Source organism: Hyaena hyaena, unplaced genomic scaffold (assembly GCF_003009895.1).
Source record: "Hyaena hyaena isolate Hyena2069 unplaced genomic scaffold, ASM300989v1 scaffold_898, whole genome shotgun sequence".
Classification (NCBI taxonomy): domain Eukaryota; kingdom Metazoa; phylum Chordata; class Mammalia; order Carnivora; family Hyaenidae; genus Hyaena; species Hyaena hyaena.
In genome coordinates this window covers 585,528-608,292 of record NW_024081533.1, presented here as the reverse complement: position 1 = coordinate 608,292, position 22,765 = coordinate 585,528, and the positions used below count along the sequence as shown (strand labels likewise).

The window sequence follows — 22,765 nt, the reverse complement described above, 5'->3', positions numbered from 1 at the left end:
ATACAGCTCCAAGGAACCCCAGTCTTGATTCACCCTCCATTCCCCCATACCCCACTATAAACTAGGTATGACAGCTGGCCATTGCATTTCTTTAGAGAAGTGGGAACTGATACCAAGGAGGGTGAAGTAATGTGTGGTGGGAATAGCAGGGCTTTAGAATAACAAATTTAGGTTTGAATTATGTTCTACCAAGGGCTATGTAACCATCTATTTTCTTAACTTCTGTGGGCTTCAGTTTTCATGGTAGAATGGGGCTAAAAATACCTTCTAGGAGTGTGTGTGACAGTTAAATGATAGGATTTATATTAACTTGCAAACTGCTTGGCACTTAGAAGTATTTCAGTAAATGTACATTCCCCTCTACACTCCACCCTGGATACATCCATACCACTGTGAAGCTGATCAATCAGGCAGGTATTGAATGCCAACTCTATGTTAGGGACCATTCCAGAAAGTACAATATAGCAGTGAAACAAAAATCTTTGCCCCCAAGGAGTTCAGAGGTTGGTGGGGGAGGTAGAAAATACATAGTAAATAAAATGCATAGTATGTAAATTGACTTAAGTGCTCTGGAGAAAAAGAAAGCAGAGGAGGAGAATAAGAGGTGCTGACCAGGGTGAGAAGGGGGGCGGGGGTGCGGCTTTAAACACAGTGGTTAAGGAGCGCCTAAGTGGCTCAGTGAGTTAAGCTTCTGACTTGTGAGTTCCAGCCCCATGTGGGGCTCTGCGCTGACAGCACAGAGGCTGCTTGGAATTCTCTCTCTCCCTCTTGGTGTCCTTCCCCAGCCTGTCCTCTCTTTCTCTCAAAATAAATAAACTTAAAAATAAAACCCACAGTGGTCAGGAAGGCCTCACCAACAAAGTAACAACTGAGTAAAGACTGGAAAGGATGAATGAGAGCCACAGTGTTGGTCTAGCTTACAGGGAATAGCAAGTAAAGGCCCAGAAGCCAGGATGTGTCAGTTAAGTTATGAGATCAGCAAGGAGATAGGTGTGCATACAGCAGCAAGAGTTAAGGTTGAGGAGCTGGAGATGAGGTCAGAAGAGTATCCAGAAACAAGTTCTATAGATAGTTCTGTTGCCTTTTATTGCAGGTAAAATGGGAAGCCAGTGGATTGTATTGAGCAGAGAAGTATCCTGATCTGACTTAGGTTTACCAGGATTGCTATCATTCTGGCTGCTGTGTAGAGAAACTGGGAGATGAATTAGCTGGCTACTATAAAAGTACAGGGGAAAATGAGGGCAGCTTGGGTGGTAACAGTGAAAGTGTAACCAAGTATTCATGTAAATTTTTCTAAGAGCATTTTTCTTTTTTTTTTTAAGTTTATTTTTATTTTTGAGAGAAAGATAGCGGGAGAGGGGCAGAGAGAGAGACAGAATCCCAAGCACGCTCTGTGCTGTGAGTGCATGGCCTAATGAGGCTCAAACACACAAACCATGAGATCACGACCTGAGCGGAAACCAAGAGTCAGACGCTTAACTGACTGAGCCACTCAGGCGCCCCTGAAGTGGATTTTTTAAGGGAGAACTTTTATTGAAGACCTAAAGCAATTCCATGATCCAAATGAAAAATGACCTTGGTGACAAATAAGCAGGGTACCTCCTACCTGTTCCTAGTTATTCAAAGTCCACATGATTAAATCCTTCCCTTAGATGTTACTGCCAAATCCTCCAGGGCATGGATTCTGTTGGTGTGTCTCCCAGGGCTTGTGCCATCCCCCTTAAGACTGTGACATGGGGCGCCTGAGTGGCTCAGTTGGTTAAACATCCGGCTTCGGCTCAGATCGTGATCTCATAGCGTGGGTTCAAGCCCCGTGTCAGGCTCTGTGCTGACAGCTTGGAGCCTGGAGCCTGCTTCGAATTCTGTGTCTCCCTCTCTCTCTGCCCCTCCTCTGCTTGTGCTCTGTTTCTCTTAGTCTCTCAAAAAAAAAAACAAGAATAAAAACAAAAAACCTGTAACATCCCTGACTTCCAGTTTAGGCTCACTAGGATTGTTAGGGAGAGAAAAAAATTAGAGGGAAATGGGTTGATTCTGTTCATTTTTTATGCTACTCACTATGGAAGCTTGGCAGCCACAGGCAGGAATAGGAAAAAGGCTTCACAACTTCCTAGAAACGGTGTGGGGCACTCGCGAAGCTAGTTTACACTCAGTAGATTCCCTTTTTAATAAGCTCTGGTCTATGAATCACATAAATCTCAACACAGAGCCAATTTTACGGTTTGGTTTGCTTAATAGTCACACAATTAAAATAAGTTGTAAAAAAAAGGTGATGGTGTTTGCCAGGATAAATATTTAAAAGGCAACAGCTGTAGGAAGATGTAATAATTCAAATCAGCCCATGGCTCTTTATTTTCAATAAAGGCTGTGGAGGTTGGTTCTTAACCAGCGGGGTTTCTTGGCCTCTCCTTGAAATATCTTTGTACTACAGCTGCCAGGTTGAAGCAGGACGGGGACGAGCGCAATCAAGGGTCCAGTGTGCCTCTGGGAATAGCTGATCCATGACACAGAGACAGGGGGCAGGGTTTGGGACCCTCAACCCAACGATTGAGGTCACAGATACAGAGTGAGGGGGCCTCAAAGTTGCTGCCATCTTCCCTAAAGTTCAGGGGTGGGTTTTCTAGTCATATATTTTAGGAGGCAAATTAATAATTTTCAAAGGGGAAATTTATAAAGAGATGAGCCTATTTGGGAAGCAAACCTAAGCTCTGTCTTCTCCGGGGATCTCTAGGCTGGCTGAGTGGTAGCCTTGGTGGCAGCCGATTCTCCAGTTTGGGTATGACAGTACAGGCTGAAGATCAGGTTGAACGCTTCCTTCCTCTCTTGTGTCTCATGCCATTTCGTTTACATCAGGAGAGGGCCTACCCTTCTCTCTTCTGGGAGCTTCCACCCATGCCCTCTTACTGAACCTTCTGAACGTGCAGCCCACTGTGCTCACCCTCTCCTGCCTTCAGCTTCTGTCTTGGTCTAGGTGATAGTAAAGAAGAAATTCCAATTGTTTCCATTTGCATTACAGACAATACTCTGAAAACTACTTCACTTTGCAACACCAGACATAGGTTGTCTAATCCAGCAATGAAAGGGTTTCGGTTAAGGGCTCAGTCCCATGAGACTGACTCCTTCCCCCACTTCAGATGCCAGTCCCAAGGCCAAATTGTCACCTGGGCTTTGTACTGACCACCTGGAAGTCAGAGCTTCCCAGGCCCCCTCTGTGGGCTTGGTAAATGTGGTAGACCAACTCACAGAACTCAGGAAAACCGTTTACTTGCGGGATTACCTGTTCATTATCAAACGATATAAATCGGGGCACCTGGGTGGCTCAGTCCGTTAAGTGTCCGACCTCAGCTCAGGTCATGATCTCATGGTTGATGGGTTTAAGCCCCGCATCTGGCTTCACACTGATAGTGTGTAGCCTGCTTGTGATACTCTCCCTCTCCCTCTCTGCCCCTCCCCCACTTGTATTTTTTCTCTCTCTCTCAAAAATAAATAAACTTTAAAGTAAGGAGGTAAATGAAAGGATATAACTCAGAAACAGACAGATGGAAGAGGTGCATAGGGCAAGGTGTGTGGGAAGGAGTACAGAGCTTCTGTGCCCTCTCTGGACATGCCACCCTCCCAGTACCTCGATGTATTCACAGACCTGGAAGCTCTCAAACCTCATCCTTTCAGGTTTCTATAGAGGGTTTCTCACAAAGATGCAATTGATTAAATTACTGGCTATCGGTGATCGAACTGAATCTCTAGCCCCCTCCCTTCCCAGAGATGGGGGACGGGTGCTGAAAGTTCCAACTTTCTAATCACAAGTTTGCTTCCCCTGGCAACCAGCACATAACCTTAGGGGCTGCCCAGAAGTCACCAAATGATCATAAACTCTGCAGGGGTTGAAAGGGGCTTGTTTTGAGTAACAAATGACACCTTTGTCACTCTTACCATACTAATCACTTAGGAAATTCCAAGGATTTTATATCTATGCCAGAAATAGGGACAAAGGCCAAAATATATATCTCTTATTATAAATCACAATATCACAGTGATCAACAGAGGTGGTAGAAGCCTTAGGGAATACCCAGATAGCATAATACCCAGAGATGGTAAAATTAAGGCTTGAGGAGCAAATTGACTAGATAGGTAACACAAAGCTAGTCAATGGGAAAAGTCAGACTGTACACTTTCGATTAGCCCTCTTTCTACTGCCTATACCAGTAGTTTAATAAATAACTGGGTCCTGCTCAATTAAAAAAAATTTTTTTTTAAGTTTGTTTATTTTGACAGACAGAGGGAGAGAATCCCAGGCAGGCTCTGTGCTGTCAGCACAGAACCTGATGCAGGGCCTGAACTCATGAACCGTGAGATCATGACCTGAGCCAAAACCAAGAATTTGGCGCTTAACTGACTGAGCTACCCAGACATCTCTGTCGTGCTCAATTTCTTATACTATTTACAATACAACCAGTTCGTAGTTTTCTTGAATCTAAGGGTCAGGTCTTCACTCATTTATTCAAAAGCATTATTTGTACTAAAAGCATGTACATGCCTTGAAATTCATTTAATCCCCTCAGTAATTCTAGAAGGTAGAACTATTACTCTCCCTGTAGTCGAGGAAATGAAGAGGTAACCTACCCAAGATTGCATAGTTAAAAAGCAGTGGATCACAGGGCATGGTATGTTTACCAGTTGCAATGTCTGGAAACTGAAGTCATTATGCTTGCTCTCATCAGAGACCACTACAGTAAAATTTATTGGGGCTCCTGGGTGGCTCAGTTGGTTGAGCATTCAACTTCAGCTGAGGTCATGACCTCACGTTTCGTGAGTTCGAGCCCTGCATTGGGCTCATGGCTGTCAGTGGGGAGCCCACTTTTAAGTCTTCTGTTCCTCTCTCTGCCCCTTCCCTGGTTGTGCTCTTTTTCTCAGAAGCAAATAAAACATTAAAAAAAAAAAATAGAATAAAGTTTATTGCCAGTGAAACGGAGGAGGGCGGGGCAGTGTGGACAGAATCTATTAACAAACTTCAAAAAATATAGCTTCCAACCCACCCAAGGTCTCTGAACGGCACCGAGTTCTCTTAATGTTGATAGCAAACTTCCCTAGTCTTAAATCTTGCTATTTTGGGGGGATCTTCTCCCCTTTCCCACATTTCTCTATTAAATAGTAGAGGGAATCAAGTTACATCTAGTCTTACTTTAGCAGTTGCTGAGTGACCTTGGACAAGTCATTAGATGTCTAAAATGGAGGTGATAGCAGTTGTTTTACCTCCGGGGGGTATGGAGACTTGAAGAAAACTGAATTGGAGGCAGTGAATAAAGATACACTCACCATGTAAATATAAGGTGATGTTAAGTAATAATGATGCAGGGTAATAGTGGGGACTTTGGGATTGTTGCCTTGAGCAAGTTCCTTCACTTCTGAGCGTTGGTCTCCTCATTTGTCAAATGAAGATATTACATACTTACAGGTTGTTGTGAGGATTAGAGAGAGTGCATGTCAAACCCTAGCTTAGAGCCAACATGGTAGGGATCTGGTAAATGGTAGCTATTATTAATAATAACCTGACAACCTGGCTTGGTCGATTCTCTCTTATAACCACATTTGGCAGAACAACAAGCAAATAAACCGTGCACATGTACACAGCGAAAACAGCAATAAGCCCCACCATCAACCACTCGACCAGTGTGGTCCTCTGAACTCCCCTAAAGGTGACAACTGGCTCCCGAGTGTGCGCGAAGCTGGCCAAATGCTGTGAGCAAAAGGGAGGTATAGTCAGATGGATGGAACTCCTTTTGTCCTATGAGAGACTGGGGATGATTTTAATGAAGGATGGCTGAGTGCAAACTCACCCTGAAATAGCTTTGACTGCCAAGTGACAGGAGGAGGAGCCAAATGAAATGGTGGCAGACAAGAGGACCGAGGGCCTAGAGCAGCTGGGAAGCAGTGTGTCGTTGCTGACTTTTTGATCTCACTCTGTTACAGAATCGCTTTATTCCTCCTTTCCTCCATTTAAGAGGCCTCTGGGCACACAGGCTAGGCTGCCCACTAGCTTCTACTGGCATATGGATATCCCTCTTTGCTTGTTTGGTGCCATGAAGAATTCTCATTAGCTGCTAAATGCAGAGGTGGCCCACTGCACTCCAGAGGCTTTTGTAGATATGTCCTTGCGCTGCTGCTCTCAGAATGGGTAACAACTTCTTGTGCCAGACAAGGGACACACAAGGTCGGAGAAGATTTCTCAGCCCTTTGGGCCTCTGAATTGACTTTCGTTCTGGTTCTGACTTCCATGAGGTAGCTTGGTCTTTTTTCCACGTTTCCAAGCAACTTTCTGCTATGTGGGTGTTATTCATTCAGTGGATATTTATTGAATTCTGTTGTTTGGCATTATTTTAGGATGTGGGCAAGACAGACGAGCCCCCTGCCCTAGTGGAGTTTACCTTCTGGTGGGGGAGAGACCTAATTCATGTGCAAATACACAAGCTAATTCAAGATAGTGGTAAAGTTAATGAACTCCTAGAATGATGCAACAAGAGGTCCAGAGATGGCTGTTTATATTATCTGAGAGAGAATCATCACGGCTGAGCACAGAATAAGATTGCCATGCTATTTGAAGTCGGGTTCTAAGCAGAGGGAACTGTGAGGTGGAGGTCCTAAAATGGGATGTCTGAGGGGTAGAAAGTTAGCCAATGAGAACCGGGACATGGAGAATAAAGGGGGGAGAGTGTAGCGGATGAAGTTAGAAGTGAGACCCTATGGATTTCACTTAGCCTACAAGATCATTTTGAGATTTCACTAAACAAAATCCTGACTTGTAACGTGGCCATGCCAGCCCACTATTGAATGATAACAACTGATTTCAACATAGAGCAGTTATGCTCTCCTGCCCTTTCCATCAACATTTAGTGCGGCTTGTGGTCGGTCATTAGTTCATAGTAGTAGACATTTGAATCAGCAAATGGTGAGCACCATTTGAGCTTAATAAGGGCCTGGATTTTCCCCAAGTGTAATGGAACCATATAATGGTTTTAAGTGACAGTGACTTGACCTAAATTCAATTTTTTTAATGTTTATTTATTTTCGAGAGACAGAGACAGAGTGCAAGTGGAGGAGGGGCAGAGAGAGAGAGGGAGACACAGAATCTGAATTAGGCTCCAGGCTCTGAGCTGTCAGCACAGAGCCCCATGCAGGGCTCGAACCCAAGAACCATGAGATCATTACCTGAGCTGAAATCGGCTGAGCCACCCAGGCGCTCCCACAACTTGTGTATGCACGCGCGCTCTCAAAATTAGCAAAATAAACTTAAAAAAAAAAGTAAAACCATCTGTCTAGCCACCATTCCTACACGTGAACATCCAGCCAAGTAACCAGCCAATTTTCTGTTAATGAAACATGCTATTTTCATTAAGACCTTCCATTCCGTGTTCATTAGAAAGCGGTTTTTCTTCCTATAAATATTTTAGGTAGGTGAGTATATATACCTCCAGAAAAGGACAGTGTTGAGGGTGAAGGGTGGGTGGGGAGCACTATTCATAATTACACCAAGACAAATGGGACTACGCTGGGCAAATCTTGTAAGTAAAAGCAACAGTACTTTAGCCATCTGTCTCCAGATGATCAATTGAATGACTTTAAAAATGTTTAAAAGGTGAGATGCCACTTGTCTCATGGCAAAATTAAATATCTGGAGTTAAAAAGAAATCTCAAGTAAATCATTACTCTAATTACCTCAGTTTCAAAGAGGAAACTAAAGGGCATTAAATTATTAGCCTAAAATCAAGTTAGCATGGGGCAGGGTAAGACCAGTCCATCTTCTTCGACTTAGGATGGGTTTATTAGGATGTAACTCTATGGTAAGTCCCAATAAAGCCATCATAAGTTGAAGATACTGTAAGTTGAGGGGCATCTGTGTGGCTTGGTCGGTTAAATGTCTGATTTTGACTCAGGTCATGATCTCATGGTTTGTGAGTTTGAGAGCCCTGCCTTTGGCTTGTGCTGACAGCTTGGAGCCTGGAGCCTGTTTCTGATTCTGTGTCTCCCTCCCTCTTTGGCCCTTCCTCTCTCATGCTCTGTCTCTTATCTCAAAAATAAAATAAACATTAAAAAAATTTTTTTAAAAAAATACTGTAAGTTGAAAATGTATCTTAACAGCCAACCTACTGAACGTCATAGCTTAGCCTAGGCTACCTTAAACATGATCTGAACACTTATATGGGCTTACAGTTGAGCAAAATCTAACACAGAGCCTATTTTATAATAAAGTACTGAATACCCCATATAATTTATTGAATACTTCAATGTGAAGAACAGATTAGTTGTAGGAGTACAGAATGGCTGTCAGTGTATCAGTTGTTTAAACTTGTGATTATGCGGCTGACTGGTGGCTGTGGCTCACTGCTACTGCCCAGTATCACGAGAGTATCACACTGCCTATCACTAGACCAGAAGATTCAAACTCACAATTCAAATAAAGTTTTATTCATTCATTCATTTCTAAAGAAAACTTATGAGTGGGGCACAGGGAGAGGGAGAATTTTTTTTTAATTAAACTTTCATTTTGGGATAATTATGGATTCACAGGCAGTTGTAAGAAATAACACAGGTCTTGGGGCGCCTGGGTGGCTTAGTCGGTTAAGCATCCAACTTCCGCTTAGGTCATGATCTTGCAGTTCGTGGGTTCGAGCCCCACGTCGGGCTCTGTGCTGACTGCCAGCTCAGAGCCTGGAGCCTGTTTCAGAGTCTGTGACTCCCTCTCTCTCTGACCCTCCCCTGCTCACGCTGTCTCTCTCTCTCTCTCTCTCCTAGAAATAAATAAAAAAAAATTAAAAAAAAATAACACAGGTCCCACAAGCCCTTTACCTAGTTGCCCTAATGGAAACAGGGAGAGGAAGAATCTTAAATGGGCTCCACACTCAACCCAGAGCCTGATGTGGAGCTCAATCCCACGACCCTCGGATCATGATCTGAGCTGAAATCAAGAGTCCGATGCTCAACTGAGTCACCCAGGTGCCCACAATTCAAAATTGGAAGTTCAGTTTCTACAGAATGTGTTGCTTTCCCACCCCTGTAAAGTCAAAACATCGTACATGAAATAGTACCATTGTACGTGGGGACCAGACATTTATTGCACTTCAATTTATAAATCCCTATCACATGCATGTGTCATTTGACCTGTGAGGTATCCTCATTTGACAGTAATATGCACTAAGGTTTAGAGATGTGACTTGCCTAAGATTACTAACCGTTAAAATGTAGACTGGGAACTTGAACCTGTGTTTTCTGTTGTCTCTTGCCAATTCCTCCGTTCTTCCTATTGCTACATAGGAATCTAGTGAGTTACTATTAAAGGTTTTAGGCCTATATTATTTTTTTCCTGGAATTCTAATTCCACAGCCTCTTGTTTCCTTGTGTAAAGAGTAGTCATTAGTTTCATCATTATATGAAATACAAATGCGAAAGCATTTGGTAAGTTGTAAGGCGCTGGGCAAATTTATGCTTGAAGGCTAGTTAAATTAGCTTTTTTCCTCCTCAACGCAGGGGAACTACATTAAATTAGTATGTGAATTGGTGAGAGGATTACCTCTGTAGCATTTGCAGTAACTCTAATATACTGTTGGCTAAATTAGGGGGTTCTGTAAAAAGAGAATAGTGACTGCAGGAAATCCGTGGGGCTAAGTCTTACAGTTTAGGAACTTTGGTGGATTTAGTCTAATGCCAGAACCTATTTGACCCAGTTTAAAGAGGCATAAAGGAGCTCTCCCAATGTGTGGAGGATCAGAAAGGATCCACTAACCCCTGTGGCTATTCACATTGATCTCAAATCCAACAAGGATTCCCTTGATTTTGTTCAGGGCCCCACCACTCATTCTTTGGGATACAGAGCATTGGGAGCAGGTTTTGAGAGCATTCTGTCCCTCTTCAACAGTCAATGCTATTTATATGTGTAGTAACGTACACCTAGCACTCTTTAACTGTGTTACAACACAGTTGTCAAGTGTCTCAAGGATACTCAATTGTTAACTGAGATAAAGTTCCAACCCCTTAGAGCATGGCATTCAAGATCTTCCATAATGGTTCATAATCTACCTTTCTGATCATAGCTTCCACTGTTGTTTGGAATGAACATTCTGCTCTAAACTGGTTTGCTCACTACCTCCTGTGCATGTTTTATTTTTCTACCTGCACACCTTTCTAAGTACATAGTATCCTTTATTGTAGCCATTCGTCACATATGGCTCACACTGGAAATGGAGCCAGTCCCAACTGCAATGTGCTGTTAGATACGCCCAGGTTTCAGAAACGTAGAACCCCCAAATGTAAACTGTTTCAGTAATATTTAAATATTGATTATATATTGAAAAGTGAATGTTTTAGATATAGTGTATAAAACAAAATACATTAAAACAAATTTCACATTTCTTTTTACTTTCATGTGGCTTATATCGTATCTGCGCTGCTAGCACAGGGCCTTATGCGCAGCTTGAACTCATGAAACCATGAGATCGTGACCTGAACTGAAACCAAGAGTCGATGATTAACCAACGGAGCCACGCAGCCACCCCTACATTGTATTTTTAAAGGATAGTACTCCACTAGACCATCAGCCTAGCCTCTTTCTTACGCCAACGTAGAACAGGGCTTACTACTCAAGCCCACCTTAGCACTTCCTCATTCTAAAATAATAAAGTGATAGAAAATTGTGAGTACCTGTGGGTTTATTCATTTAAGGCAGGCATATCCTCTATGTTATCAAATTGAAGTTGCTATTACCATCTGGCAGATCAAGAAAACAGACTTTTTGCCAAAGACAGCAAAATAGTTAACATGTAAAGTATTAGATTGCCTTTAGTCACCCACACAAAAAACCCCAAACCTTTAAATTCCATCTTTATCCCTCCTGTTTTTCTTCTATCTCCAGTCACTAAAATGTTAGTCCTTCCCGTGAAGTTTTTCAATTTTATTTCTTTTCTCTCGGTCCATAACTAATCCAAGTCTTGCTCACTTTGTTTTTAAAATGTAGTTTCCAAGTAGTCTCTCAACTTCTTTCTCCCCTATCCACACTTGTTCCATTTTAAAGTTTATTTACATTTATTTATATAATTGAGAGCACGAGAGCGAGTGTATGAGCGGGGTACGGCAGGGGGGAGACAAAGAGACAGAAAAAGTCCTAAGCAGTCTCCACGCCATTAGCATGGAGCCCAATGTGGGGCTCAAACTCATGAGCCATGAGACTGTGACCTGAGCTGAAATCAAGAGCAGATGCTTAACTGACTGAGCCACCCAGCTGCCCCTCATTCCATTTTATACATTGCAACAAAATCATTTTCCATAGTATTTTTTTGCAAATATAATTCTTTGATCAAAAACTTCCACTTTTCCTACATTGCCAAAAGGAAGATCCCTTCATCTAGTATTCAAGCCAGGCTTTTTCATTCCTTATCTCTTGGTACTATCCTCCATAAAACCTGGGCTTTAGAGCAACTAGACTGACTTTAATGTAAAGCACTTAGAACCATGCCTGGCTTATACCATAAAAACTATGTATCTCAGCTCTTATTATTGCTCACTTTCATTTGAGTAAGCTCTATGCATTTCTACCTCTGGAGCGCTAACTCCTTTTTTCCTATTTGAATAGGTCTATTCGCAAAGGGAAAAGTTGTGATTTAAGCAATCGGACTGGCACAAGCCAAGTGTAACTCCTTGAGAAAACAACTTATCTTCCTGTAATAGATAGAACCTGTGAACTCTTAATAATTTTCTGTTCTTTTTCTTTTTTTGAGAAAGAGAGAATCTGTGAGAGAGGGATAGAGAAGAGGACAGAGCATCTGGAGTGTACTCTGTGCTGACAGCAGAGAGCCCGAAGTGTAGCTTGAACTCACAAACCGTGAGTTCATGACGGGAGCCAAAGTCAGATGCTGAACTGACTGAGCCACCCAGGCACCCCTAAACCCTAATTTTCTACAAAATGTAATAAAATTGAAGACTGGATGAGATCTAAATAAAAGGTAGTATTTCTTGGGGGTACCTGGGTGGCTCAGTCAGTGGAGCATGCAACTCGATTTCGGGGTTATAGGTTCAAGCCCCATGGTGGATGTAGAGATTACTTAAGAAAAAGAACATCTTTAGAAAAAGACAAAAATAAAAAGTAGTATTTACAAAATAAAAGTAAACTTAAGGAATATGTTATTAAAAAAACAGGCTGAAAAAATATAAATGTGTTTTGCCAGATGGCTCTCCAACTTTGGCGTATATTAGGATAACCTGGGAAGCTTTCAAAACTAATTCAAATGCCTGGGCCCCACTCCAGGTTTATTGACTCTAATGGTAGGCCTCAGGCATATGAATTTTTTAAAAGCTCCAAGGCAATTCATACGCACATTTTCAAAAGTTTGGTAGGTCATCTTCATGTGGACCTACACCCAAGAATCACTGGTTTAATCAAGAGAAACTTTTGGGTTAAGGAGGTTGGTCATGTTTGGCATGTTTTCACCATGTTCTCCTAGCAAATGTTTTTGAAATAGAAACAATATTCAGAGAACTGATTTGCCCTGATTTACCTGTTTATGAATAGTGTTCTTAAACTAAAACACCCCTCCCCCAACCTCCTGCACAACTCTCTTGAGTTGATTTAGCTTAGCGGATAAGAAAAGAAAAAAACCAAATACATCCCAAATACCACATTTGGTTTTCACCTAAAAGCTTCTCTGCTAGCCCGGCTTCTATTAATTTATAAATTCCAAAACAGAATTACGTAAGTACATGTATATTTAACTATGTACAATATTTACAGCTTACAGATTTGACAACTCAAATTTATACATGTAAGTAAATGCGTGAAAAAGTTGGCATTTTAGTATATAATACTTGAAAATTTAAAAAAAACCCACTTTACCTCAAAAATACTTTACACCAATTTTCGAAAGTGCTATCTTCACAGGCTCATTGTATCTCAACAACCCAGTTAGGCATGAAGTAACCAATATCATATGCAGAGACAGCACTTTTGGTACCACTGTAAAGGGTGTAGAAATCTCGGGTCTTTGAAACCCTATAATAAAGCCCCCTTTACCCTCCAATCCTGAGACAACAAATCTTGTAGTTCTCCCTCATCATCGCTGTCAACATTCTCCTCTTCCTTTTTCTGCAGTTCTTTTATAGTCAGAACCTCTTTAAGCTTATTTTTTATTTCATCCTGGCGATTCCGAAGCTTCTCCACCCGACGGTAACATTCTATCTGCTCATCGATCTCCCCAATTTGCCGGTCCAACCGTCCCTCCTCATCCTCTTCGGCAACTATGGCTTCGGAAATGGTATTGACCTGTCTCATGGCCTTTTGAAATTCGTCCCACTCTTTGTCCATCTGATCCTTCGGGGCATCAACCTTTCGTACCCTGGCGTCTATCTCAGGGTCGTCAAAAAAGCCTTCCGGTAACGCTTCCGCTGTGTTTTCTCTCCTTTCCACTACTTTTTCATGTATTTCTGCTTTCTCAATTGACCCTGAATGAGGAATTAAAGGGGCCTTGGGAGGATTTGTATCCGAGAAACCGCTTGGCAGCATACTACTTGTTGCCTCCCTCGAGGAGGAAAGCAAGTGTTCCTTGCTCTGTGCGTCGGGCGGCTGCTTGCCAGGGTCCCCCCTTTTCCCTTCTCCCTCTTCCTCCTCCTCCTCTTCCTCATCTTCATAATCGGGAAGTAAACCGAGTCCCGAAGCCTTAATGAGGGTCGCTCTAGTGGACTCCTTCCCTGCTTTGTCAAAGTTGGTGGACAAAGCGGATGTGGAGGGCTGTACCTGAGGCAGCGAGGAGGCCTTGGGTCTTTTGGTATCTGGACCGTCCGTTTCCGACACCTTCCTCTTGGCCGACTGGGGCACTGAGCTGGCTGACGGACCCTGGGTGGCTTCCTTCGCGCCTTTCAGCTCCGCCACTTTCTCCCGGTGCTGCTTTCCCAGGACGTGAGTTTGCCACAGGAGCTCGCTTTTCACCGGGGTGTTGCACAGGGCACAGCTCAGCTGCCCCAAACGGTTGTACTTCGCAAATGGAGATTCTATCCGTTTCCGGTTGGTGCTCAGACGCTGCTTCTCCTTCATCAACCGCCGCAGCTCGTCCTGATTCACCACTCGCTTCCCAGCCGGAGTGCGAGCGGAGGCGGAGGACGCCATCTTGGCGCCCTGACCTAAGGTGATTCTGGCTTCCGTGCGGGCGAGGCGTGGTGTCGTCACTTCCTGTCCTGGTGAGGATTGGCTAAGGCTTGCGAGCGCGGGCGGGGGTGCTGGGATTTCGCTCGGGATCGAGCTGAGGCTGTGTTTGCCGGCCGGGTCGCATGCTCAAAGGTGCCATGTTTGCGATCAAGGCGACAAACTCCAAGGCAGAGGTGGCCCGTGCTCAGGAAGCCTTGGCCGTCAACATATGCGCCGCCCGAGGGCTGCAAGATGTGCTACGTACCAACTTGGGGCCCAAAGGCACCATGAAAATGTGAGACGGCGGTTGGAGCGGCGGTTAGGGCGCCGGGGGCTTGTTGGGTGCCGCTGCGCATTCTGAGGCCGGCGTTCCACGACGGGCCTGGAGCGACGGGATGCACCTGTGGGCCTGGTTGCCCTTGTTCTCATTCTTGCCCTGAGGTCATCCCTGGCCTGGGGCTGGAGGAGAGCCTTGGAGGAAAGGGCTTCCGAATGAAGCTGTGACACCCACCCCGCATCCCTGCACCACGGCCACGTTAACGCTCTTGTGCAGTTGGAAACTCGTTTCATCTGGTGTCTTTTTAGAAACATAAGTCATTTACCCCCCCTATTCTTTTGAGACTAGATGCCCTTAGGTTGATTTGTGTTTGGCAGTGTGTTGTAGCGTTAAGGGCACACAGGTCTTGGCGCGCATGCAAATCCAAGTTCCCCTTCCTTAGTTGTCTTTAGGCAACTTGAAAGCTCTGCGCCACGATTCTTGTTATGTGTTCACCCTTTCGGCATATATTTACTTAGCATCACTATTTTCTTTGGAAGGGTGAGGAAAAAAGAGCAAACAATGTGTAAGGGGAAGATACATTCTAAGAGGAATGAGCAAAATTAACGGTGAAAAAGGATGCTTGTGTACTAATGGATGCTGGGTACTAATGGATTGCTGGGAACACGGAGATGGTGAAGGTAGATATGTTATTGATCATATATATCATAAATATGATTATACTGACGAAAGGGACTAATTACTGATGGTAGGGAGAAGGAAAAGCCTCTCAAAAACAGATTTTTGATCAGAGTCTTGAAAATTAAGTTCTGAGTTCACCAGTTGGAGAAGGGAATAAAGGCCTCCTGGTAAGTTAAGGAATGAGAAAGCCCAGTGGTGTAAATCCAACAGAAATGAAAACAAACATGGTGTATTATGGGAACCACAGTATTTTCCCACCAGCTCTCATTTGGTCGATGCCGGGAAAAATGGACATAAACCAGTTTGGGAAGGGTGAGCTAGGTCATTGCCAGATGGTCTGCATTTTACCTTGAAGGTGATGAAGAACATAAAACTCATTGAAAGATATATTTTTTCATGTTTGTAAGAATCACTGAAAGACTTTTGATCAGGGAACTGACTGAGTCACATTGCCTTTTAGACAGATATATAGGGTGGAGGGCAGATTCAAATTCAGAGATCTTAGGATTCTGTCTAAGTAGTCCAGGCTAGAGATGTTGATGACAGTGAACATGGAGAGGAGGGAGTCGATTCAAGAAATAATAGGTCGTAGCATTGACAGAACTTGACCATCTGATACATGTGAGGGATGAGGGAAAAAACTAAGTTGAGTGAATGAATGGTAACATTTCACCAAAATTTAAAAACCCTACAGGAAATTTACAAATTTGTGATTTGTAGACTTAACAAATACTTTTCTTGGACCTAACTGCTGTTTGTAACTCATCAATTTCTGTTACCCTTAAATTTGTATATGCTCCATTTGGGATGAAATTGTCATAGCAGTCCATATGGGGAGAAATGATTCTGCAGGCTATACATGGTGGTGGTTACCATGGAATCTCCCTGTGGCACATAGATGAAGCTCAGTTCCTGATATTAAGGATAGTGGACTGGGAAGAACTGAGAATATTTTGCTTGACTCTTGACATCTGAGGTTAATAATGTCACTGTTTTCTGAACAGGCTTGTTTCTGGTGCAGGTGACATCAAACTCACCAAAGATGGCAATGTGCTGCTCCATGAGATGGTGAGCTGATGCTGCTGATTTTAATAAACCTTTAATAAAGCCTAGAACAGTACAGATTTTATATCTTTAAACCAAGTTTGTCAGCTAAATACTGCAGTCATGAGTTATACTTGTTGGGTTAAACCTTAATAAAAGATATTTTTGGTTGTTTTCAAATCTTCATACAGTCCAAGTAATAGCTTAGAGATACTTCAAAATTAGTTACATCTTTTAAAGGCACTGCATTATGTTCTTTGTAATGAAAATATAAAAAAATCCTTTGCAATTTTAGTAAATATATTCATCTTAGAGATTGAAGGATTTAATGTTATTTTGGAAATGTCATTGCATTCTGCAGCAAAGACTCTTATAAAATGTTCAAACCCCATTAGTTCTCAATTTAAAAATTTTGGCATTGACATTTATTAAGTATTGATAATACAGAATTTGTGAACTTGTAGAATGAAGCTTATTTTATTTCTTAATTTTACTGTTGGCCCTTAGGTTATCTTGTTTTCATTGGACTATTATTTTTTTAAATCTTGTTCTCTCTTTTAATCTGTTGGTTGCTTTTTCCAGCAAATTCAACACCCAACAGCTTCGTTGATAGCAAAAGTAGCAACAGCCCAGGATGACATTACAGGAGATGGTACTACTTCCAACATTCTAATTATTGGAGAGTTACTAAAACAAGCTGACATTTACATATCTGAGGTATTAGCATATTACAGAATTCATATTCATGTGGTACTTCATTTTTAAAATATAAAAACTTTTAATTTTAACTTATTAAAAATTTTTAATGTTTTAATTTATTTTTGAGAGACAGAGAGACAGAGTGTGAGCAGCGGAGGGGCAGAGAGAGAGGGAGACAGAATCTGAAGCAGGCTCCAGGCTCTAAGCTGTCAGCACAGAGCCTGACATGGGGCTTGAACTCACGGACTGTGAGATCATGACTCAAGCCAAAGTTGGACTCCCAACTGACAGAGCCACCCAGGCACCCCTGTCCTTCATTTTTTAAATGTTTATTTTTGAAGTCGGGGGAAGAGCAGAGAAGCAGGGGGAGACAGAAGCTCTGTTGCTGGGCTCGAATCCACGAACTGTGAGATCACTACCTGAGCTAAAGTTGGGTGCTTAACCAACTAAGCCACCCAGGTGCCCCCATTTTGAATGGGAAATTGTTGTTATTTTCACTATTAAAATAGTTTAGTGGGCAAAAGTTAATTTTTATCAGGATACTTTAGGATAATTGTAAATGGAAGTAATAACTTTTTTTTGCCAGAATAATTCCTTGCATTGGAATTATATTCCTTTTTTAAAAAATGAAATATTTAAGGTATATAAGAAGGTAAAAAATTAGCAATGTACCCATGAATAATGGCCTAAAAAAGGAAACATCACTGATGAAGTCAAAACCAAACTATGTATCTTTTAAAAAATAACTGGAGGAAAATAATTGAAGGTTTTCACACTGTGAATTTACCTACTTTTCTAGTTTTATCTTCCTTATGAACCATCTACCCTAGTCAGACTCCTCCAGGCTACTCACTAGCCTCTGAAATCCCTACACACATTTCTACGTCATTACTTTTGTTCAATCCATATTCTTTTCTTGGCATTACTTATTTGTCTAATTATTTGGATTTTTCCTTTCTTTCAAGGACCATTTCAGCAACATGTAACCTGGTCAAAGTTCTAAAATTAGTACTTCCTTGCGTTTCTTAGTATGGGAATTGTCTAATAATTCAATACCTGCAACGTACCTCAGTTAGGATGCTTTTGGCTGTAAGCAGTAGAAACTTGACAAAAAGTCACTTAAACAATAAGTTATCTCCCATTACAGAAAATACAAAGTTGGTTAATTAAAAATGGCTATTAGTCATCAAGTACTATGGTCTTTTCTGTGTCTTAGCTCTTCCATTTACCATGCTGTTTCATGATAAAGCTTATTTGCATCCTGATTATAAGACTGTCAGAGAAAAGTAGGACTCCCTGCTTCCTTTAATAACACTCAGCAGGAGAGCGAAGAGAAAACTATTTGCCCAGTTGGAGTATAAGTCATTCCCTTATAATTGGGCCAACTTTGGTCTGTGTCCATCCCAAATCAATAACACGTTTTAGAGGAATTGGCTTAACCCAATCAGGATCCACCCCTTGAGTTAGCTAGAGAGGGTAGGTTCCTCTGAAGACCAGGAGGAAGAGATACCTAAACAAGATTAGAGCTTAGTTAGAAAAAAGTTTGGGAGGGGGGAGATGCTGATGGGCGTTGACATAATGATGATACTGTGGCAGTATAGTGAGAGAGCTAAGCACAGGATTTGATAGAAACACTGCGGAGGGAGTGATATCCTAAACTAGCCTGAATTAGGAAGCACTCTTTGGAGGAAGTAAGACCTGGGTTAAATCTTTAGGATGAGAGACAGTAAACCAGTGGAAATAATGAGGCATAAGGAGGATGACATTCCAGGCAGAAGGAACAAAACGAGCACAGGCACAGAGAAGAGAAGTAACATGGTATGTGTGTAAAGCTACAAGCATTTTGGTGTTGGCCATGTTTAAAGTGCTGTGGATGTGGATGGTAATGAAAGGCAGGAGAAGTAGGTGGAAGCTGGATCACAGAGGGCATGTAGTATACTAACCATGAAGAATGTTCGTTTTAACATATTAATGACTGATCTGGTCAGATTGGCATTTAAATATTTGAGGGACAGCTTTAAGGGAATCAATATTAGAAGATCATAGTCCTGGTGAGAAATTGTGAGAACTGAGACTGAGGAAATGTTTTGAAAATGTTTAATAACACAGTTCTCTGGAGTCAGGTTTTGTAGGTTTAAATTCTGGCTCTATCACTTAATATCCTGGTGATCTAAGGCAAATTACATTATTCCTATAAACCTCAATTTCTTCATCTGTGAAACAGAAATAATAATACCCGCTTCATAGTGTTGAGAGGACTAAATAAAATAAGACTTTTAGATTAGTACCTGGCACAAATGCTCGAGAAATGTTAACTTTAAAAAAATTATTGTAGGATTTATGTAAAGGAATGGAAGAAGAAATAAATCAGACCCAGTTCCAGCTTTCAATAAGTTTATTTTTTTCCAGAATAAACAATTAAAAAAATATTTTGTTATAATGTCAAGTCTAGAGAAATGTTTCAGGAATATTCCAAAGAATAATTTCTCTCTTTCTCAGATATAAACATATATATGGTGTATGCATATATGTATGTATATACATACTTTTTTTGGATGGTGTAAGTTGTAGACATGATCATCTAGATATTTCAGTGTATCTTTCTTTAAAAAGTTTTTTTAAGTTTATTTATTTTGAGAGACAGAGAGGGAGAGAGAGAATCCAAGCAGGTTCCAGCACTGTCCATGCAAAGCCCAACGTGGGGCTGGATCTCACGAACTTTGAGATCATGACCTAAGCCAAAATCAAGAGTTGGATGCTTAACTGTCTCAGCCACCCAGGTGCCCTCCTTTAGTCCCTTTTAAACTGGAATAATCCTGAGCTGTATTTTGAGTTTTATGACATTGCTACCTTTAGAGTATAGGTCATTTATTTTGTAGGAAGTCCTCAATTTGGTTTTGACTGTCATAATTAGACTCAAGTTATGAACTTTTGGCACGAAATACCGGAGAAGTGTGGTAGTGTTCTTAATGCATTGTATCAGAAAGTACATGATGTCCATTTGTTCCATTATTGTGATGTTAACATTTGGTGAAGGTGGTGTCTGTCTGTACTCTCCTACAAATCAGTGTTGGTTCTTTTCCTCTGCATTAAAGGAGTCTTTTCTTTTGTGCCCATTCAGAAGAATACCACATGACAACGTGTCATACTTTTTGGAAATAGGACTTTTGTAGTGTTTTGTACTGGGTGTACAATTTTTCTGTAAGTTTGAGATTATTTTAAATATGAAGCACTGAAAAATTACTTTTATAAGTTATGTACATACATTTATATTTAGCGACATTGATGTGGGTAATATTACTTTTTTGAAACATAGCTGTTAAGAGGAGAAGATGGTTACTTTTACTTTAGATGACTTACTGTATGATTTTTAGTTTTATGTTTATGTAACAGGGCCTGCACCCTAGAATAATAGCTGATGGATTTGAAGCTGCAAAGATAAAAGCACTTGAAGTTTTGGAAGAAGTTAAAATTAACAAAGAGATGAAAAGAGAAATCCTATTAGATGTGGCTAAAACATCTCTGCAAACTAAAGTTCATGCTGAATTGGCTGATGTGTTAACAGAAGTATGTGACTCAACTTTTGCATTTAGAAGAAGTATCGACTAACACATGATATTTTTCTTTTTCCTATAAGAATCAACTATTGTATGTGGTTCTTTTGTGTGAAACAAAATATGGAAGGCAAACATTTATACACTTAGTTATAGTTGAGACTTGACTGGTCAGAACAGTATGTGTAATTTTTCAAAATGTTATATTAAACCTTCTTTTAAATTAACATGAAAGTTAATGAAAGGGGCCTGGCTGCCTTCTTAAACCTTCATTTAGTAAAATCAAAGGGGCTTGGCTGCCCTTGGATCATCCCTTGTGGATGTCATTGGGGTGAGGTACCGGTCTCTTAAACCCAGAGGTCCATATTATGTGAGGTGACACATAAGTTGTTAAGGCTACCACTTTAATGAAGCATGATTGATCTGATAGATAATATTCACATCTGGGAAATGCATCTTTGTTTTATTTACTTCTAAAGGTAAGATAGATGTAATATAAGAAGTAGATTGGGTATTTTGGGAAGACTTGTATCAGGTGGCTATAGTTCGATCTCATAATTGTTCCTCAGCTTTGTGTTTTCTGAAACTTGAATATATTGGTTTATCAGGAATGAATACATAACCAAAATCACAAGACATTGATATGTCAATCTGAATACTGTCTTGCTAATTTATTCTGAGAAATATAGATGGCGAATGGACTAGAACACCTGATTTGTTTTCTGATGAATTCCCCTTACCAATAGCAAAACCTAGTTGGCAAATCAAATGAAGATCAGACAATTTCTTGCTCAGTAGAATTCAAATAAAGACTGCAGTATTTTCTCCTGTCGGAGTACTTATATCAAGTGATCCAGAATCTTCATGTTATCTGGTTAAGGCCCCCATTCCTCTTTTGGAGTTGTAGAAATACTGATATTCTCATTATCCGGTGGTCTTTGTCATTATTCTCTATTAGATTCCAAAACCAAGTATCATGTTATCTCAGGTAAACTAAGGTATAGTTTTTTTGGTTTATTTCTATTTTAGGATGGTTATATTGTAATACTTAATTTCAGTAATTAGTTGTTTTCACATTACTTTTTGAGCTAAGCAATAGGATATATTATTGTACCATGCTATGTATCTCTGGGACTGTGTGGCAGAATATGTGAGACATGTCTTTTCTGGAGTATCAATTTCACTCTGCAAATTTGAGGAAAAGCATTACTTTCACATTAACACAAACATGTATACTGTGGCATGATGTGAAAGCTTTTCATGATAAAACACAAAACTTAAGACATTTCATGTTGGTATAGCCAGCAAATTTTATCTTTTACCTCAGATTACATCTCCTCCTTTTCCGTTAATATGTTTTTTGGTGGAAAAGTTTGAATAGTGTTGATAGTAGAAAGAGCAGTGGTTTGGCAGTTAAAACTGAATTCTAGTCTGGCTCTGCTTTTAGACCTTGTTTTAAGAACTCGCTTTGGGGCACCTGGGTGGCTCAGTCAGTTGAGTGTCCGACTTCAGCTCAGGTCACGATCTCACAGTCCATGGGTTTGAGCCCCATGTTGGGCTCTGTGCTGACAGCTCAGAGCCTGGAGCCTGCTTCAGATTCTGTGTCTCCCTCTCTCTCTGCCCCTCCCTCGCTCGCTCTCTGTCTCTGTCTCTCAGAATAAAATAAAGACGTAAAAAAATTAAAAAAAAAGAACTTGCTTTAAGTCTGTAGCTTCTTAAAGTTTTATCACAGTTTACTTATCTGTAAAATGAAGGATTTGGGCCTGATGATTTCTGAAGTTCCTTTAGGTTCTAAAGTTCCCATTGACATTGATTATTACTAATGTCCATGACAGAGTGGCCTTTTTGGTCTTGCCCTGTATTTTGAGGCCCAAGATCCTTTTTATCTGCTTAGTCTGGTGATTACTTGGGCCAGTGGTTTCTTTGGGTAGACCAGTAATTTACTGTTCTCATTTACTTCTCTTTCAGGCTGTGGTGGATTCTGTTTTGGCTATTAAAAGACCTGGTTATCCTATTGATCTCTTCATGGTAGAAATCGTGGAGATGAAACATAAATCAGAAACAGATACAAAGTAAATTACATAAACTTTTTAAAAGATTTTATTTATTTTAATTTTTTAAATGTTCGTTTATTTTTGAAACAGAGAGCATGAGCGGGGAGGGGCAGAGAGAGAGGGAGACCCAGAATTTAAAGCAGGCTGGAGGCTCTGAGCTGTCAGCACAGAGCCCAGTGCAGGGCTCGAACTCACAAACCCTGAGATCATGACCAGAGCCGAAGTCAGATGGCCAGCCGACTGAGTCACCCAGGTGCCCCTTTAAGGTTTTATTGTTAAGTAATCTCTACACCAACACGGG

General features: G+C 41.2%; 2 protein-coding genes across 6 annotated transcripts in view; one reads left to right on the top strand and one right to left on the bottom strand.

Annotated features, from left to right (window-relative positions):
* The window catches only part of CCT6B (chaperonin containing TCP1 subunit 6B), a 45,651-nt gene that overhangs the window by 2,912 nt on the left and 19,974 nt on the right, over nt 1–22,765 (top strand). Inside the window, exons 1-5 of one of the 5 annotated variants that reach the window (XM_039220611.1) lie at nt 14,227–14,450; nt 16,118–16,181; nt 16,740–16,874; nt 20,250–20,423; nt 22,379–22,482. In XM_039220611.1, the coding sequence (XP_039076542.1) occupies nt 14,299–14,450; nt 16,118–16,181; nt 16,740–16,874; nt 20,250–20,423; nt 22,379–22,482 (629 nt within the window). In that variant the 5' untranslated portion in view covers nt 14,227–14,298. Of the gene's footprint in view, nt 1–14,226; nt 14,451–16,117; nt 16,182–16,739; nt 16,875–20,249; nt 20,424–22,378; nt 22,483–22,765 lie in introns of those variants that run through there. The other 4 variants (XM_039220613.1, XM_039220610.1, XM_039220614.1 and 1 more) reach the window with 4 other exon arrangements.
* On the bottom strand, nt 12,727–14,150 carry ZNF830 (zinc finger protein 830). The gene has a single exon (XM_039220615.1). The coding sequence runs from the start codon at nt 14,135–14,137 to the stop codon at nt 13,028–13,030; it is 1,110 nt and encodes a 369-aa protein (XP_039076546.1). The 5' UTR covers nt 14,138–14,150; the 3' UTR covers nt 12,727–13,027.